This window comes from Podarcis bocagei, assembly GCF_964188305.1.
Source record: "Podarcis bocagei genome assembly, chromosome: 10".
Lineage (NCBI taxonomy): Eukaryota > Metazoa > Chordata > Lepidosauria > Squamata > Lacertidae > Podarcis > Podarcis bocagei.
In genome coordinates this window covers 37,035,455-37,048,101 of record NC_138135.1, presented here as the reverse complement: position 1 = coordinate 37,048,101, position 12,647 = coordinate 37,035,455, and the positions used below count along the sequence as shown (strand labels likewise).

General features: G+C 41.1%; 2 protein-coding genes across 3 annotated transcripts in view; both read left to right on the top strand.

Annotated features, from left to right (window-relative positions):
- CYREN (cell cycle regulator of NHEJ) overlaps positions 1 to 12,647 on the top strand; it is a 335,829-nt gene that overhangs the window by 75,419 nt on the left and 247,763 nt on the right. The gene's annotated exons all lie outside the window — the stretch shown is intronic.
- The window catches only part of UTP20 (UTP20 small subunit processome component), a 62,681-nt gene that overhangs the window by 32,073 nt on the left and 17,961 nt on the right, over positions 1 to 12,647 (top strand). The window contains exons 30-42 of one of the 2 annotated variants that reach the window (XM_081210900.1): positions 438 to 664; positions 2,734 to 2,878; positions 3,932 to 4,019; positions 4,878 to 5,021; positions 5,600 to 5,650; positions 5,742 to 5,894; positions 6,798 to 6,953; positions 7,908 to 8,048; positions 8,526 to 8,663; positions 9,643 to 9,782; positions 10,371 to 10,450; positions 11,253 to 11,557; positions 12,381 to 12,520. In XM_081210900.1, coding sequence (XP_081067026.1) covers positions 438 to 664; positions 2,734 to 2,878; positions 3,932 to 4,019; positions 4,878 to 5,021; positions 5,600 to 5,650; positions 5,742 to 5,894; positions 6,798 to 6,953; positions 7,908 to 8,048; positions 8,526 to 8,663; positions 9,643 to 9,782; positions 10,371 to 10,450; positions 11,253 to 11,557; positions 12,381 to 12,520 — 1,908 coding nt within the window. Of the gene's footprint in view, positions 1 to 437; positions 665 to 2,733; positions 2,879 to 3,931; positions 4,020 to 4,877; positions 5,022 to 5,599; positions 5,651 to 5,741; positions 5,895 to 6,797; positions 6,954 to 7,907; positions 8,049 to 8,525; positions 8,664 to 9,642; positions 9,783 to 10,370; positions 10,451 to 11,249; positions 11,558 to 12,380; positions 12,521 to 12,647 lie in introns of both variants that reach the window. The other variant, XM_081210899.1, reaches the window with a different exon arrangement.

The window sequence follows — 12,647 nt, the reverse complement described above, 5'->3', positions numbered from 1 at the left end:
CTTGGAATGGGGCAAGGGGCATGTTCTCTGCAAATGTTTCAGGCCCTGAAATATGCACCTCCATCTGTTGTTGTTGTTGTCATCCTTCTCCTTTTGACAATTTTTGAGACTGTGAACAGTAAAGAAGAAGAAAAAGGTTGAGAGTTGTAGGAACTTAAGAGAAACATGACAAGGACAATTCAGGAGTTTCACCTGCTTTGGTTCCTACTGTGACCTTATGGAACGTTCCTTCAAACTTGTGAAAGGGGCATCTCTACTCCCCACTCCCCGGCTTTAGTATTATGAACATGAGGAGAGTCTGCTGGATCCTTTTTCTGGATCACTGACTTAGGCTTTACCTTTTGGGAGCTTCATTCTAATGTTGTCACTAGTCATTCTGCTAGAGTTAGATATTGCTACATCAGTATTTCCCTGCCTGTTTGTTGCCTTTCCCTCAGGTATTTCCCTTTGCTGGCCAAGCAGATGCCAGGACATCCAGAATATGATGTGTTATCCAATGTGTTTGCTCTGCTTTCGGCCAAAAGCTTGTGTGAGGCAACGGCTGGTGTTGTGATGGATGTGGCTGACAGTCTTCTAAACACTCCTGACTTGGAGCCTGATGATGATATTTGCAGCTTGACAGTGACAGACTGTGTCTTCCAAGAAGTTGATGAAACGACAGAAGGTACGGGTGGTTAGGTGCCCAAATCTATTGCAAGTGAATATTTTCAAAACTGCTTGTTCCATTTTGCTTGTGTGGTAGAATTAGAAACTAATTTGTGAAAGAAAATATTCTCAGCACCTACTAGATGGTGCATTGTAGTTATGCTCTGTAGACTTCTTATAGTTTCATTTTTACTGGTTTTTATTGCCTCCCTTAGAAGTACATGTATTAAAGGGTGAGATGGAAATTCATTTGTAAAAACTCATAATAAATAAATGGGTTGTTGGTGGAGCAGAGTGACTTTCATCGAGAGCTGCATTACCAACTTCTCTCATGGTGTGTTTCGTGTTTTTCCTCCCAATGTTCCCAGTATTGTTTCACACAGATTCTGACTGGATATGTTCTCTGCCCTACCCTCAAGACTAGGTATCCCTTGTAATTGATTTTTGGCTTATAACAGTCAACAGTTGAAGAGCCCTGTTATACTAGTAATTTCATCTCCAGATTTACCTTTCACTTCATCCTTAGAGCAGAAGGTGCAATGGCACCCAATGGCCATCGTACAGGTCAGTCTAGACTAAATGCTGGTTTTGTGACTTCCAGCGCAGTATTCCGTTCATAGGCCTGGCTGTCAGAAAAGGAATGGAGCAATTCTGCAGCTCACACCCACAAGGTTCCTTTCCTCTGTTTCTTTTTTAAAGCATTTCTATCCCACCTTTCAGTAATAAAATCACCAAAGTAACTTAACATCACTTAAAGCACTCAGATAGAATAATAAAACAGCAGTAAAAGAGCAGGGCATAGGGACAGTTGAAAACAGCACTGAAACCATAGAAAAGCATGGGGACATGAAAACTGTATTCACACACAAAAACCATCAGATTTGGTGCCAGGCAACCACGTAAGGGAAGGGAGCTTTACAGCTGAGGTGTTGCAGTACAGAGCTGGGTTTCCAGTGAACAGGAGTTCTGATGGAAAGGGTATATTGTTCCAGAGAAATAGGACCAACAGAAACTCCTAGCACTTGAGATAAAAGATGGGCCTTTATTAAAAATGTTACATTGTGGTAAAGGACAGTGCACAGGTGTTTGTTTGGTCCCCCCCCCCGACACCTGTTTATATCCTGGCTTGAAGGATCTCTGTCAGTTTTCTTTCTTTTTTTTTTTTTTAAATGCATTTTTATTGAAGTTATACACAAAAAACAGATATATATGAAAATACAGAGAAAAAATTACAAAGGATCTCTGTCAGTTTTCAGCTTGCTGGAGATAACAGATCCACTTCAAGAGCAACGACCAGCAAATATTATTGACTAGTGTGTTTTTGAGCAGCAAACATAAACATTTCATGTTGGCTAAATAATTTAAATTAAAGCATCATTCAGTAACTGGATAGCAAGTTCCCTTGTCTCCTAATTAATCCCTTTAGTAGCAACTTCTACTACATTCAGCGGTTTCCCAGGAAATGTGCTAGTTTCCAAACCAATATTTTCCCACGTTTAGCCATAATGATAGTATTTCCGGGAGCCGTATAATAATATCTGTTAACAAGCTGCATTTTTAGTTGTCATACATTTTATTATGGCATATAGTTTATTGTTGGGTGATATAAACTCTTATTTCATCAGGTTAGCCAGGTCAGGAGGCCTTTTCATATAAAATATAATATGAAGATATGGCCAGCTTGCCCATCTCTTTGATGTCGTTCCATAATCATGTTCAGGCTTGTGGAAATTGCTTCCACTCAGGGACACACAAACACACCACTTGGTGCCACATCCCATCAGCAGGATCTCTCCATCCTTGGGAGAAGCTCCTGGGTGGGCTGCTGGGGGGAAGGGCAGGGAGGAAAGAGGACTTCCACCAGCCCACTTGAGTGCACTAGAATCTCTGGATTCAACTCACTGCATTTTTATTATTATTTCTGTTACCTGCTTTGGGTAGTATATGCAGAAAAGTGGGATATAAATTGAAATAACCCCAGAACAATTGTTATACTATTTGTGAGGAATTGGATGATATTCTTTAGTTTTTCTGCTTGGAGGACTTAACGTCTCTGAATGGTAAATAAACTCACTGTCTCCCTTGCAGATGTTCCCACCACGGGTGTGAAGCTGATTCTCCCCCATGTGCCTGCAATCCTTCAGTATCTCAGCAAAACTATGTTCAGTGTGGACAAGATGAAGAAGAAGAAGTACAGAGCACAAGTCAGCAAAGAACTAAACATCCTTTCAAAGTAAATAGTTCCTTGGTATTGCTAAGAGTACTGATTTATATAGGGTCCCTTAAATTTTTACTATATATGTATATATAGAGAGGGAGAGGAGTAAGTTTATATAAAGTGGTACCTCTGGTTGCGAACGGGATCTGTTCCAGAGGTCTGGCCGCATCCCAAGGAATTTGCAACAGCAGGACCGCTTCTGCGCATGTATGCGGTGTGGTTTAGTGCTTCTGTGCATGTGCACATAATAATGTGCACACGTCAAGCGCTTCTGTACATGCATGCATGGCGAAACCTGGAAAAATACTTCCAGGTTTGCCACGTTTGCATCCCGAAGTTTACGTATCTAGAGGGATACATAAGCGGAAGTACGAATGTAGTCACCACTCACACAAAACCACAAGGAGGTGCACAAAGTAAAATACCATAAAGCAGTATAAAAATAATCGTTAAAAACGACGGGTTCCTTTTAAAATAGGAAATTAAACAACTGAATAGACTTGTGAACAAAAAATGTTTTCAAGAGGCTGCAAGAGGCTGTCAGGAAGCTTGAGCTTCAGGGTGAGGCAGGGTGGGGCTTTTTGTTGGGGGTTCACTCTGGAAGCTATTGTATGTATCTCAGGGATGGGAGGCTCTGAATCTAAGTTTCTTGGCTCCATGTCACTCATGCAGCCTCCTCCCTGCATGTCACCATAGCATATGCCTTATAAGGGATCACACTGTTCTGACTGGATATCTAGCCCAGTATTGGCCACTCTGATTGGCAGCACCTTGGACAGAAATCTTCTGATCCATTCTGTGCTGGGGATCATGAACTCTTAATTCATATATGTGTAGTTTACACTGATAGGTATACAGTATATACCTGTTCTTCGACTTGCAGTTGTCCATATTCATTTGTGTGAAGTCATGTGTGGACCAGAATTTTATTAATGCATTCATGTGCCCTTTTGTAAGTAGAACATCAGCAGCAGTTTACATTAACAGATGATTATATTATAGGCAATTGAATCGTGGTGTTGTGGTTCTATCGGTGCAAGGCTAACCTCTTGCTTCTGTTGAATATAGAATTAGCAAGTTTATAAAGGACAAGAGTCAGAGCTCCATCCTGATTGGTCTTCTTCTCCCTTTCCTCCACCAGAGTAACATGGTGCAGGTAAGCTTTGTTATTTATGCCTGTGGGAAGTCACATTTTCTTTCAAGTTTGGCTATTTTCTGGTGAACTTCTAAACTATCTTTCCAGGTCATCATGATCTGCTGCTAACTTGTTTGGGTCACTGTTATTCAATGTGCTCTGCTGTGCCTTTGGGATTCCCTCCCCCCCCCCTTTTATTTATTTTTTAAAAAGTTTGAAAGTGGGATGTCCCTGGTTCAGATTTCAGTTAACCTATGTTCTCAGTGCAAACCACTTCCCATGTTAGGATGCCAGGCTAATCCTGGGATGAGGAAGCTGTGGGACTCCAGATGTTGTTGGGCTCCAACTCCCATCAGCCCCAGCCAGTATGACCAGTGGTCAGGGATGATGGGAATTGTAGTATAGCAATATCTGGAGGGCTACAGGCTAGCCATCGCCGTTCTAAAACATAGTTTAGTATAAAACGAACAAACCAGGGTGAGCCTTGGGCTTGCACAGTTCCCTTTCCTTCTGTGTAGCCAGGAGGAGTTTAAAAGCTTCACTTTTGCTTAATACTTGTTTTTTTCTCCATCTAAACCAACAAACTGTAGTTAACATTAGCTGTGGTTTGATTGAAACAAGCCAAGCTGCAGTCATGGTCGTGGTACATGCATTGATTAAGCAAAAGCAGCAAAATGAGCTTCTGAACTGTTCCTGCTGCCTATGGGGCAGGAAGAGAGGGGAGAGGGACCAGGGTTCTTTTTTCAAGGATTTTGCTGATTTTGTTGATTAATATACTTTTAACTAAATCTCTCTTGACAACTCTGAACTGGATTGCATTATGTTATTTTTCAGTGTAAGTGAGGAATTGTGTCATGATTTATCTGGTTTTTTTTCCAGGATACTGAGATTGACATCCTGGAAACGGTACAAAATCTACTGAAGCATTGTTTGAATCCAGCAAGTTTCCTCAAACCACTGGCAAAATTGTTTTCTGTTGTTCAGAACAAATTGTCTCGTCAGACGCTCTGCATGGTTTTTGAGGTACTGAATACAGTAGTAGCACACTTATAGCATTTTTGTTAGTGATTGCTCAACACTATTTTGGTTGTGATGTGAACTTGATCCATAATGATTTCTCTGAGCATCCATTTCAAGATATGTCCCTGGCATTCTCTTGGGGATGTCATTGGGACCATTAGTCTTCCCAGTCCCAAATGCCTCTGCAGTCCCTTGAGAGGCTATCCAATCCCTTTTCCCTGACTGCTTCCTTTTTTCTTAGTGGTTGGGCAATGGACTTTCAAAATGGCCTCCTGAGCCTCCAGGAATTGTGGGAAATGTAGTGGATGGTGATGAGTTCTAAAACTCATAATGGATAATGGAAGAGCTGGTTAGATTCTGGTCAAATAAGTACAAAGTGTGGTACGCTGGAACGAAAGAATGGGGCATCTGTATTTTGAATACTGTGGCCGCTTCTGGTTGTCCTATTTTTTAAAAAGTAAAATGTAGAACTGGAGAATGTTCAGAGAAAAGCGCTATTAATGTGACAGTATATGATACATGTGTGAAATAATTCTAGGTTTGTTAAGTTTGCCTTTTTATTATTTTTCCATTTTTTATAGACGTTATCAGATTTGGACAGTAATGTAAAATACATTACAGATACAGTTAAGGTATGTAATGTTTCACCTGATTTACTTCTAAGAAATTTTCTGTCATCATTTTGATTTTTTTTATATTTATTAAACCTCTTGCCCTTTGTAGCTGAATGCTTTTGATCCACGTCATCTTGATGATATCAATTTCGATATTCGCTTGTCAGCATTTCAAGACATCACTTCTCATATCAAGGCAATGAAAACAGTGGATGTCGACTACCTTATTCCAGTAATGCATAACTGTTTCTATACAATACAGGTAAGCCCATGCCCACGTGGAAAAGATCTGTCCTTTATGGTAGAGCTCCTGGAAATGTATTCTCTATTTTTTTAAAAAATATTTTGATCATTTGGGGAACTGAAAAATACACTTATCTGCATATCTTTCCCCTTACACCATCAATGAGATTAGAAATTCCTGCTTTATTATTTAGTAAAAAAAAAATTAGTATATTCCTTTTGAACCCAAAAGGCACCTCCGGGGAAGTTATGCATGTTTGCAAAACAGCCATAAGCTATTTTAGGTGAGCATTGTAATTACCTTTTGGATGCTATATGAGGAAATACCTGCAGCAGCATATATCTCAAGAGAGATAAGAGAGTGAAGGAAGAACCAAAAATAATCTTACATCTAAGATGGCAGCAGCTTTCAGAATCTCTGCTTGTTCCATTGCCATTGCCTCTGCCTGTTACTCATCAATCTCCCCACCTTCCTAGTATCTCCCCTCAGTGCCACAAATTGGCTTTTTCTGAGGGTCCCCAGGGGCTTAGGAAAATACATTTTTGACAGTATTAGGGGACAGCATAGGAAATCCCTGTTTGTGTGGACTTTGGCTGTGTTTTAAAAGATAGTAAGCATGTGGGTTATTATTGCCAGCTCTAAAATGACAAAAAAGTCTTTTACTTCACAGAAAAATATGACTATGTGATTGATTCATAGTGAGCTTCGTAACAATTTTATGGTACTTTTTACATATGGCTTGCAGATATTTAAAGCTTCCAGGTCTATTGCTCCCATTACAACTGCTCTGAGTTGTTGTCGGGGAAGCTGGTTTATGTTTTATCAATGATTATAATCACGCGTATTTCTGAGTCTTTTTTAATCTACGGTTTCAGGGTCACCTCTTGTAATCTCAGCTGCCATAATCTTTTTTTTCTTTAGTTAGGAGAGATGTCTCTAAGTGACAGTGCCATCCTCTGTCTGAATGCTATTATCAACCTGTTTGCTGAAATCAGTCATGCAGAAGAGGAATACAAGGAAATCATTCAGCACACTCTTCTAGAAGCTTTGAGAAAAGGGCTGAAGAGCAAGACTGAGGTAAAAAGCTAGTTGTTATTTTTAATTATATGCTGTTTAATGCCAAAATAGGCTTCTTGGTGATTTATAGAATATAAAACCCAGTTATATAACACAATTGAAGTATTCCATAATTCCATTTCCCATGAAACAACCCCATTAAAACACAACAATTAAAAGAAGAAACTCTGGTCAAGAGATAAAGGGAATGCCTGTGTGGACAGGTGCATCTTCGGCACATGTTGGGATGCCTCTCATATTTCAGCAGAGAGTGCGTTCCATTGGTGAAAAAGCCCACCTCTGCATCATCATCAAGCCGACTGTTGTCTGACTGCTGTTACATTTCAGGAGGAAACATTACTGTGAATGAGAATTGTACAAGTGATGCCCTATTCTAGTATTTTGAAATGAGACAGGGCCGTGGGCAGGCTTCTCATTGAACAAAACACCCAATGTAGCTAATGATAAGATGCAAATATTTTAAAAAGCATAAACAAAATGCTTCTGTATTGTTTCTATAATTCTACCTACCTTCCTTCCTTGCTCAGTGTGTTTACTCCAGCCCAACATGTTGACGAGTCCAAAATATGGCAAATAAGCTAAATTTTAGGGGAGGGGTTGATACAATGGTATGGAGAGGATGTGGGGCCACGTGAGATGTCTTGCCACGTGCCACCACCACACTTCCCTGACATGTTCATTCAAATAACAGCAGGAGTAGTTCAGGTACCAATGCAAATATGTAGAGCCCCTGATCTAAACAAAAATCTATTTAGGAATGTTTAATATGTGTGGATGTCTGATCCCAAAGGGAGAAAGTTTCAAAAGCATAATTCTGGTTTTTGTGTGTGTTCTTGCATGGTTGTTATTGCTCAGTGTGTTTCTAAGAAAGAAATAATCAAATGGCTGCATTAAAAAAAACCAAGCCACACATTTTCACATTTCCCTTGGTATTTTGTTACTTGCTGCTTTCAGAGCATTCAGCAGGATTACACATCGTTGCTCTCCAGCTTGATTCGAGCATTTTCAAACCACCCAGAGTTTCAGGACTTGGTCCAGCTGACCGACGTCCATGATCCAGAGATGGACTTCTTTGAAAATATGAAGCATATTCAGGTATAATGCAATCCTGTTCTTTCCACAGGGCAATAGTTGTATGATAGTGGAAAGATGGTAGATACTTCATCTTCTTCTGTGAATGTAAATCTTTGCAAGTGCTGCCTCGTTTTTCAGTTGCAAATCATTGATCGTTGTGAGAATAATAAGTCTCTGCGTGTGTGTTTTGATTTAATGGCTATAATGTCATTTACACTATTTTAGCACATGCTAAGCTTTGCTGTTAATGTCACATTTAAAAGGCAGCAGCTAGAATTGTATGCATTTAATCAGAATGTATTTTCTCTTATTCATTGTATCAGTTTGAGAAATAGAAGTGTGTTGTAGTAAGATGCTCATTCAAAAAGGTGTCATTTCTCCCCCTCCCGGCTGTTAAGACCTGGTGAAACTTTTGATAGATTATGACACCCAAACCTCCTAGGTCTACTGAATTAAATATGGGCCCTCACTCAGTGAAAACTTTTGTATCTCTCTTAGATCCACAGAAGGGCACGTGCCTTGAAGAAATTGGCTAAGCAACTAGCTGAAGGCAAAATCACACTCTGTTCCAAATCTCTTCAGAATTACATTATGCCTTACGCGACTACTACTATCTTTGATGAGAAAATGCTTAAGGTAAACTTTTAGCATACAATGGTGGGAACTACTTTTATTTCATAGCCCTCAGTGGCATATTTCTGTAAGTGCAACAGGATGATTTCCCTTTTCATGAGGAGAAAATAAAGAGGGTTGGGATTTGGGCTGAGATTTTTAAAAATGAAGTACCTCCCCTGCATGGTACTTATTTGAAATGTTTGTTAAGGCTCTTATTTCGAGGTGCCCTTTTAAAGAAGGAACAGTGCATAACAATTTCTGGGAACTAAACTTTGCAGAGTTCTTCTTTGTCTGATATCTTCATAATTTAGTTATTTATACATGCACATTTATTTATTTATTTATTTATACATACATACATATCCTGGCAGTTCATCCAAATAGTTCAGTGAGGGAGGCCTACATATTTCTCTGTACCCCTTCTCTTCATTTGGAAGAATTGCATTCATACAGCAACCCTGGGAAGTAGCTTAGGCTGAAAAGAATGTGACTTCCTCAAAGGCACCTGGTGAGCTTTATGGCTGAGTGAGGACCTGAACCGAAAGCTCCCTACTTTTGGTCAAACGGTACCAGGGACAAATAATTGGTGCCATCAAGATGTTGCTGTACTACAACTTCCATCAACCTGACCATTGGTCATGCTGGCTAGGGCTGATGGGAGTTGTAGTCTCAACATTTGAAGGACACCACAATGGCTATCACTGCTCTAACCACTACACCACACACCTCACAACTTCTGAATTTAATAATGAGGGGGAAAGCTTCAGATAGGTCTCTGAATATTGCAAAGCATGTTGCTTCTTTTGGGTATTTTGATGTGAAAGTGTTGGGATAGGTTTTCTTCTTGGTTCAACAATGTCACTTTCGCCATGATTTTAAAGGGAGTGTTGGGGATGTGGAAGGAAGCTTCTTCTAGCCTGCATGGGCTTCGTTAGTCTAGGCAAGGCTTTTGTGCTGCTTGAAATTGGGAAGACCCTAAGGGTTGTTTTCTGTTCCTCAGTATGAAAATATGATAACTGCTTCGGTTGAAATGGTAGGAGCTGTTTGCAGACATCTTTCTTGGTCAGCGTACCTCTATCACTTGAAACATTTCATACACGTCTTGCAGACTGGACAGATCAATCAAAAACTGGGCGTCAGGTACTGTAAATGTCGGTTTTAAGGTTTATCCTGTAATCCTGTGTGCACTTACCAAGCAGCATAGTGGGACTTGCTTCTGAGCAACCTTGCAGGGGTTTGCAATGCCAGTCACTCCATACTGATAGCATTAATAAGGAAATTGACACACAAGGATAGTATCTCTGTGGACTGTTTTAGAGCTGTCGTTTTAACCAAGCTGATGACTGTGTTAATGGGAGCATTGAACTTCAGTCTGCGTGAAAAGAGAGCTTTATGTTCCAAGCACTTTTAATTCACTTTGGCCAGATATCAAAGAACTACTTTAGGAATGCTCTTGTCCAAAGAGATTTTTGCTTGCGTTCTTTGAACGCTAGATTCCACTCCTCCCCCAGTGCTATACTGCACTTTGCTTGTTGAGTGTACCCTCTGTTTTAAAGATTTGCCATGCAGCCTAGGGAGCACCTGTTCAAGAAACTCAAGCCCAGTGCCCCCATAAGTATTCACTTGAGCAGTTCTTTTAGTCCAGTCCTTTTACAAATAGAAAAGTTGTACGTTTTTTGGATTTTAGCACCTTTTATTTCTCTCCCCCGCCCTTAATCTGTTTGACAGTGTGCTAGTTACGGTGCTGGAGGCTTTTCACTTTGACTATGAAACTCTTGAAAAGCAGCTTGAGATGATTCAAAAGGAAGGTAAGGTTCTGATTCCTGCATCTGTTGGAGTGGGCTCCAGCTCCTGTAAGGTTATGCTTCTCACCATAAATGTTGGTAGGCTTTAAAGTGCTGTGACTTTTTGCTACAACCTGTTAACGCTGCACCCTCTTTAGCATCTAATGCATTGTAACTCTGATCGCTGCTGACCTAGACGGCCATGTTCTACCGCCAGCGCTGGAGGCCGTAATACTTCTGAGGGCCAGTTGCTGGAGACACTGGGAAGAAAGAGTGCTGCTGTGCTCAACGTCCTGCTTGTGCACTTCTTATAGGCATCTGGTCGGCCACTGTGAGAGCAGGCTGCTGGACCAGATGGGCCACTGGCCTGATCCTGCAGGCTGTTCTTCTGTTCTGATATAATAATAAATAAACTTGCATGACCATTATTACTCTTTGAATGCAAAACACAGGGCCTGTTGTTTCATTATGCATTTTAAAATCTCTGCTTTCTATTTTAAAAAGTTAATTATTGGGTTTCTAGTTCAGAATATCTACGTAATGCCCCGGCCTTAAACCTATGTGGAGTTATGAATAAAGCAGGGCCAGGCCTGCTTATTTCCCATCTCTGCTCTGAATCCTTCTCTGAGTGTGAATCATATTCACGAGGCACAGAATTCTGGCTAACAGTTGGGGAGAGTGGGAATGGAATGGGGAATCCTGGAAGAGGGGTGTGGCCTGCTAAAATCTTAAACAGGAGCGCTCTAGATTTTGTCCGTCTTGTTCCAACAAAGGACTTGATCGGCAAGCATCAAAGCCTTTCCCCCCTCTTGATTATGCCTAGCAGATGCAGAAGCCATGGACACTGAAATGGAAGTGGAGAATGAAACAATGGAAGTGGAACTTAGTGATGGAGAAGAAGACCAAGAAACCACCAAGGACCTTTCTAAAGATGCCAGTGAACAAACAGAGCCTGTTTCATCTTTGTCTGCTCCATCCACTAATGAAGAAGACAAAAAAAACCAGATCGCTCTGAAACCAATTTCCTTCCTGCCTAAGGATAAGGAAGAGTTGAAATGCTTGATAAATCATATACAAGAAACAGTACAGGGAAACATCTTGCCCAAATTGCACAAATGTCTCATTGCAAAGGTACATTTCTGAGTTTCGGGTTTTATTTTTAAATAGTCTTTAGTACATCTTGATTCTGGGAGCTAAACTAGATGAATTGTCATTCAGCAAAATAGCAAGTGGCTTTTAAATTGTGTGAATGGTCCTCACGTGGGTGACCAGTCCGGGTTAGGACTGAGGTGGGCGGCATTAACATTTTGTCCCCTCCACCTCCTATTAGCATTAAAAGAAAAGCTCCCATTTATGCCAGTTGTGGCCCTTGGTACCAAAGAGATGCTCTGAATACCCCTTTAAGTATACCAAATGAACCTCACTTTCTCCTCATAACAACCTTGTGAGGTAGGCTAGACAGAGTTTCGGCTCCAGTGTTGTATTCTCTCTGGGTGTAGATGTAAGGTCACTGTCTTTAACACCTGGCAGTTGGAAATGCTGTTGAGTAACTTTGGAGATGCCGGGACGCGGGTGGTGCTGTAGGTTAAATCACATAGCCTAGGACTTGCCGATCGGAAGCTCGGCGGTTCGAATCCCCGCAGCGGGGTGAGCTCCCGTTGCTCGGTCCCTGCTCCTGCCAACCAAGCAGTTCGAAAGCACGTCAAAGTGCAAGTAGATAAATAGGTACCGCTCTGGCGGGAAGGTAAACGGCGTTTCCGTGCGCTGCTCTGGTTCGCCAGAAGCGGCTTAGTCATGCTGCCCACATGACCTGGAAGCTGTACGCCGGCTCCCTTGGCCAATAAAGCGAGATGAGCGTCGCAACCCCAGAGTCAGCCACGACTGAACCTAATGGTCAGGGGTCCCTTTACCGTTACCTTTAACTTTGGAGATGATGTGTTTCTGTGCCCTGCAGGTCAAAAGAGATGAAGAGCACAAGCTTGTGAAATCTAAGGTTGTGAATGATGAAGAAGTTGTTCGGGTTCCACTTGCTTTTGCGATGGTCAAGCTGATGCAGACTCTTCCCCAAGATGTCATGGAAGAGAATTTGCCAAGGTATGTACAGTCTTTTCAAGTGCATATTAAGTTCCATATGGTGAAAATCACCTAGGGATATATATAGACATATAGATAGCGCATATGGGGGGGGGATGCATACTTGCATATATAGGATAAATATTGT